General features: G+C 36.5%; 1 protein-coding gene and 1 pseudogene across 1 annotated transcript; both read right to left on the reverse strand.

The window, feature by feature from the left end:
- Nucleotides 1–1,922: 1,922 nt before the first annotated feature.
- On the reverse strand, nucleotides 1,923–2,561 carry LOC143548968 (small ribosomal subunit protein eS17-like). The gene has a single exon (XM_077039996.1). It carries the CDS (start codon nucleotides 2,495–2,497, stop codon nucleotides 2,048–2,050), a length of 450 nt encoding a protein of 149 aa, XP_076896111.1. The 5' UTR covers nucleotides 2,498–2,561; the 3' UTR covers nucleotides 1,923–2,047.
- Nucleotides 2,562–4,780: 2,219 nt separating this feature from the next.
- Nucleotides 4,781–6,063, reverse strand: LOC143548960 (secoisolariciresinol dehydrogenase pseudogene; annotated as a pseudogene).
- Nucleotides 6,064–6,526: the final 463 nt, after the last annotated feature.

Here is a 6,526-nt window from a genome sequence, read left to right on the forward strand (position 1 = left end):
TTTTTTCAAGGCCTCAATCCAAGTATCTGACTATTAGGACATGCTCATTACTTTAAAATTTGTTCATCTAGCCAAACAAAACCTTGCTAGTGTATGTGCCATTGAGCTACTTTGATCAATGTTTTATTAGAGCACGTAGGTTATGTTTAATTCTGATTATCTAGCCAAACAAGGTGTTGGTTTGCCTATACATGCTGACACTGAACCACAGATGAACGTTACTCTCCTAGTCATTCTAAAAAACATAATTTGGTGTCTTAAAAAGTTCGTATACTTCTTAGCTCAACAATAGTTTGATGAATCCAACTTTATAATTCGGGTTTTAATGCTGTTTTTGCTTACAGTGCAATTCAATCCGTATCGGTAAAAGTTTTTAATTTTCCCAAAGACTTTTGACAAGTTTTTAATTCAAACATAATATATTAACATTATTTGAAGCGTTTTTTTATATATACTGGTGCAAGCTTCTACACTTAATATATTATTTAACGCATTTTTTTATAAAACGGTACAAGCTACCAAACCATTAGAAGCGTTTTGTAGCAATAACATAATACTTAACATACTCATTATGATTTGAGTTGGTTAAAAGTTAAACAAATTGCGCACTTAAGTAACTTTCCAGCTCATAATAGTGTGGATAACCATGAGAAAATGTTACAATAAATCCACAAGACCCATCAAAAGTTCAAAACCATACTAACCAACAAGATTACGTCAAGCATATCTTTTGTTGAGCAAACAACCATCGATGCTTACAAATGCAACACTCCTTATAGGTTAAAGAGAAAAAACTTACAAACTAAATTGCAAATCAAATTTAACACTTGGATTTTAAAACACTTTTCTGATAAAAGTTGTAAACTTGAATAAAGTCCGGTAAAGCAAAGTAATTGCTTGTATTAATAGCATAAGAGGACTTGAAAATTGCTTTAAAAGAAAATTCCTTACAAGAACTGTCAAAATAATGGGTCAAAATAATGAGTGTTACAGGAACAAACTTGTAAGTCATCCAAATATGTGAGACTGCAACCAACATTGTCATGTAACCTCTAAATAACAAACAATACACTGCAAAATGAGACTGAAAAAAACGATTCAAGCTGCTTAATCAGATAGAGAAATTGCTTATGTTAAATGTCTCACACAAGCAATTCCACTCTTTGATTAACCAGCTCAACACACTTTACAATCTCATTCCGCAAAGCATTCTTGTTAAGTAAAAATCTTTTTACAAAGTTAGCTTCAAACTCCCATAACTAAATCACCTTCAAACCCCGCAAAATTAATCGCTTAATAAATCCACTTCAATTTCAAAAGAACTTATTCATCTATTTAACTTAATAACTAAAAAAACTAAATCATCTAAATTCACAAACACTAAATAAACCATGACAAATAAACCACAAACTCAAATTCAAAATTAAACAATAGGGAATGGATAGTGTATGCATTTAAGTACCAAACCAGTACCCGAAACCGGACCTGATTTGTACCCGGTAATACCCGAAAACCCGAACCAGGTTTTTCAAATTCCTGAATTTACACTAAAAATACCCCTAAAAACCCGAATTAAACGAACTCTTCATTTATTTTTTTTTCATATTTTCAAGCACATTTTCCTCTATTTCATGCACTATATGTATTAATTCTTTAATACTATCATTTTCATGTATTTATATCTCCAATTTCATATATTTATACCCACATTTCATGTAGTTATACCTTTATTTCATGTATTTAAGCACTCATTTCATGTATTTTTTTAGCAAAATTTAGACTCGAGTTTGAAATTGGCTATAAACCGAAATTAACCAAACCAAACCAAACAAATAACCGATCTGTTCGGTTAACAGTTAATGATAGTAAACAAACCGAACCATGCACACCCATACCACAAACGCTAAATGAACCATGACAAATAAACAAGCAAATCCATAATCAAAATTAAACAATACTTAATATCCAAAACAGTGTGCATCAAAAAAGCCTTCAACAAAACTATAACAACTCATATAAAACCATAACCAACTCATAATTATTATTATCAATACCTTCTACCGGCACCACCAGCATAACCACCACGACCACCACCATAACCTCCAGTAACCGCCGTGTTAACCAACGGAGTCTCCTCCTTAAGCACAACACCCGGCAAATCACCCATCCCAAGCGACGCAAGCAAGTCAATAGTCTCCTTATCAACCTCAATCCTGTCCGTCTTAATAGCGGACTCGTCCGGAACAAAGTCCATACGGCGTTCACGCTCTTCCTCCTGCAGCTTCAGCGAGATGCCTCTCACCGGTCCTTTCTGGATCCGCTTCATCAGATGCGTTGAGAACCCGGCGATCTTGTTACGGAGACGCTTTGATGGGATGATGGCGACTTCTTCGAGGATTTTTTTGTTGGTGTGGAAATCGAGTGTCATTTTGGAGTAGTAACGCTCGATTACTTGGCGGGAGGATTTCTTCACGGTTTTGGTACGGACTCGGCCCATGGTTGTTGGTTACTGTGGGCGTGTGGAGCAACTGCGGCTGAATGTTGAAGATGAGGATGGTTAGGTTAGGTTAGGGTTTGTATGTGCAGGTTTTGGGATTTATAGGTATTCGAGTTTGGCCCTGGTGGGCTACAAGTTTGGGCCTAGCCATATTGAAATGTACAATGATGAATTAGCAAAACTATTGGTGTTAAAAAAAAAACCGGTTCCCTAAGACCAGTCGGTTTGTGTTAAACCCACTTAAACCAGTTAGACCTAACCGAACCGAGCTGGACCATGTTGACCTCTATTGACCAGGCTTTTACCAAACCAGGTTATTTGGGAATAAAACCAGTTTTGTACACCTCTAGCGAAGACTAACGGGTAGTAAAAGACTAAAAACCGGTTTGGATGTAAACGAACCAGCACGGTTTGATCTTAAATCGGTTTTAACCGGGGTTTTTCTTGTCCAAGACCGGGTTTTTTCCCCATAAAAAGGGTTAATAAGTTTAAAAACCGAACTTATCCAGCAAAATCGGTTTAAACAAGTTCGTCTGCTCTTAAACCGGTTTTCTAAACTGAACCAGGTTGAGTTAACCCGGTTTTGACCAAGCGTTGGCCAAAGTACCAAGCTGGTTCAGTTGGGGGAAAAAAACAGGTTTTGTACACCTCAACTATCAAAGATAAGAATTGAAAGTTACATGTTTATGAAAAAAATGAATTTTGTGATCTTTAAATATCAACCTATTAAAACCGGAAAAAAATTGTAGCCTCTTTTGGATTGCTAAATTGATTAAAAAATTAATATGAACTTTTTTTTTACACAATAGTATAACAAAACTATCCAGTGTTAATGCCTCTAAACTTGATTCTTAAATTTTATATTCTATTGACCCAATTACAAATTTTGTCCTTTAAAAAAAGTCAAATTACGGTTCGTGTCCTTTTTTTAGTTTCCTTGCAGACGGTATCCTTTAAACATTTTTTTCCTACACGTTATGTTCTTTACGCTAACTAGGTTAGAAAAACTCAGTTAAATACCCTCACGTGAGTCGCATGTGAAGGCATTTTTGTCTTTTCGTCTGTACCGCAAATTATAACTTACAAAACCCCAAAACCTACCACCAACCCCAAAACCTGCAGATCCACTTACCTGCAAATTTTCATCATCCCAAACCCTAAAATCCACTTACCTACAAATTTTCATCATCCCAAATTCAAATCAAACAAAAACCCAGTTCCTAAAATCCACTATCTCCCCATTCCTCAATCCAAATTCAAATCAAACCAAAACCTGGTCGTACACCTCGGCCAAACTATCGAACTCGTCGGTGTTATATTCTCCGGTGAGATTTGGTTCAAACTCGTAGGAATCGTAACGGCCGATCTGGGTTTCAACGGGAAACCGATTACCAGCGTGAATTGGATCTGGGTTTGTGGGTTCGTAACCGTTCGTCGGATCTTGGTATTCAAGAGGGCATCAACTTCTTCCCTGGTAAACTCCATGGGTGCTCCACAATCCGACCCGGTAATTACTCGGATCTTGACCGCCATTAACGACCCGGAATGCTTGGCGCGGTGTAATCGGTGTTCTGCTCCTGCCGTTAGCTGTTCCCACCATCCTTTTCAGATCTTTAACATTAAAAACCCACAAAATATTATTATTAATATTAATTGTTTAGATCTTCTTTCTTGAGCGGAGCGGTGGCGATGGTGTTTGAGGATATCCATGGGCGGAGTGGTTGTGGTATGGTGATAGTGGTGGCGTAGAGAGAGAAATAAAAGAGAAAGGAGGGGAAGGTAAAGATCTGCAAAATGAAGAAGAAGAAGAAGAAGTTGCAGGGTAGGCAAAAAGACCAATATGCCCTCACATGCACTTCACGTGAGGGTATTTAACTGAGTTTTTCTAACCCAGTTAGCGTAAAGGACATAACGTGTAGAAAAAAAAGGTTTAAAGTACACCGCCTGCAAGGAAACTAAAAAAAGGACACGAACCGTAATTCGTCTTATTTTAAAGGACAAAATTTGTAATTGGGTCTATTCTATTTGCTATTTGTTTTTGTCCACAATAGTACTTGAACAAACACTCACCATTTCGTAAAGGGCTTCATATTTTTCATGCAGTTTGATATCATAAGTAGAAAGTCACTGATTTTAAAGGAATCTATCTTTTTAATTAACAAGATGATCTTTTGATATGATTTTGAAAGCAACTTTTATTTTTAAATTGCACACTCACTTATTCATACAATAAAGCAACCATACATCCTCTTGAAAATTTAGTATCTAGTTAGACTTGCTGGCTTAATCATTTCTTGTATACTTAAGGTGGTTAAGTGACGGATTAACAATGCTAAACCCACCATCAACAAATAGATTTTGTCCACTAATGTACTTTGCTTCATCACTTGCAAGGAAAAGAGCAGCCTTGGCGATATCATCCGCTTTTAGTGTCACACCCTTGAGGTTCCCGGTTAAGTGTATCGCATTTTCTAAATCCCGTGTCGCATTCTCTATGGCCTCATCCCCTTCAAGCCCAAAGTAACTTAGGGCCAGTGGTGAAGCTACCCCATGAGGGGACAAACAGTTGACTCGAATCCCGAATTGTCCAAGCTCTACCGCCAAATTCTTGGTCAAGCCAACTACCGCGTGCTTTGAACTACAATAAGCATGTGTCGCGACTCCACCAACATGTGAAGCAACGCTAGCAGTTGAAATTATCGAGCCTGTTTTTGCGGGAACCATGACTCTAGCAGCATGTTTCATGCCTAGAAAGACACCAGTGACATTAACACTAAGCACACGCTCGAAGTCTGATTTTTCATTATCAGTGATGTGTGGTTTGCTCGGATCTATAACCCCTGCATTATTGAGCATGATGTCGAGTTTTCCATAAGTGGTGATCGCAGTATCAATAGCGTTTTTGACATCTTTTTCATTGGTTACATCGCAATGGACATATATCGCGTTTGATGAGCCTATTGCATCACATACCACATGACCAAGCTCGTCTTGGATGTCTGCGATTATGATTTTTGCTCCTTGTTCAGCAAAGAGTTTCGCGGTACACTCCCCGATACCGCTTGATGCTCCTGTTATCAGCGCTACTTTTCCTTCAAGCCTACCATAAAGTAAATTTCATGCTTGTTAAGCAAAAGCAAGATTAAGGTAATAATGCATAACTAATGCAATTCCTCAAATTTTAAAGGGCCTAATTCAGTTTAAACGCCGCTTAAATCACACATACTAATCAAAATATCAAGTAACAAATGTATAATCATTAGTTTTGTTTTGAAAATTAGGTGAGGACATAAATCTCTAGCTTCATTTTAATGTCCCTAGAGATGACCACAAGGGTAAATAATATCATTAAAGTTTATATAAATGCATGTGCCTAAACCCTTGTAAGCATTCATATAAATTTTGTTCTTTTGTATTCAAAATGCTTATTTTTAAAATTAATTTTTTTCTCAATTGTGTAATTCAGTAATTTATAGATAAATAATAAAAAAAGAAACCATTCATTTTTCTCTGTAAATAAAACGAACACAAACTTAAAGAACTAACCTTCTTGTAGGAGTTGTCATTGTTTCTTAAAAGAGTGAGATACTGAGGTGTGGTTTCAAAACATGACACAAGCTCAAAAGTTATATAGTGAAATGTACACTCTAAACTTGATAAGTTTTAAATTAATGTTTGTTTTCATAAGTCAAAGTAATATTTTTAATGCATTTATTTAAAAATCAAGACGTAATAAAGTATAGATAAGATGCGCCATGCTTCTCAACTATTTTTTCCCATTAAAAAATTAAAAATTAAGTTACAACGAAACTATTGTTTACAGCTACGATCTTGCTACATTAAAACAAAGATAACTTATAGATGAAATCATATGAATGTCTGCGTAGTAAACTAGTTCGTTTAACCAAGGCGGTGCAACAGTTCAGAACCGCGAGAACCGAACCGGAACCGAAAATGAGTGAAAAATAGAACCGGAACCGGAACCTATTATAGTAAACCGGTTCGGTTCCAGAACCGTTAAATCCGGTT

This window comes from Bidens hawaiensis, unplaced genomic scaffold, assembly GCF_021521415.1.
Source record: "Bidens hawaiensis isolate Kalapana, Puna unplaced genomic scaffold, B.hawaiensis_p1.1 tig00015346_1, whole genome shotgun sequence".
Taxonomy (NCBI): Eukaryota; Viridiplantae; Streptophyta; class Magnoliopsida; order Asterales; family Asteraceae; genus Bidens; species Bidens hawaiensis.

What these genes read in the sequence shown, in the direction of transcription:
- LOC143548968 (XM_077039996.1), bottom strand. Translation starts at nt 2,497, where the DNA reads ATGGGCCGAGTCCGTACCAAAACCGTGAAGAAATCCTCCCGCCAAGTA.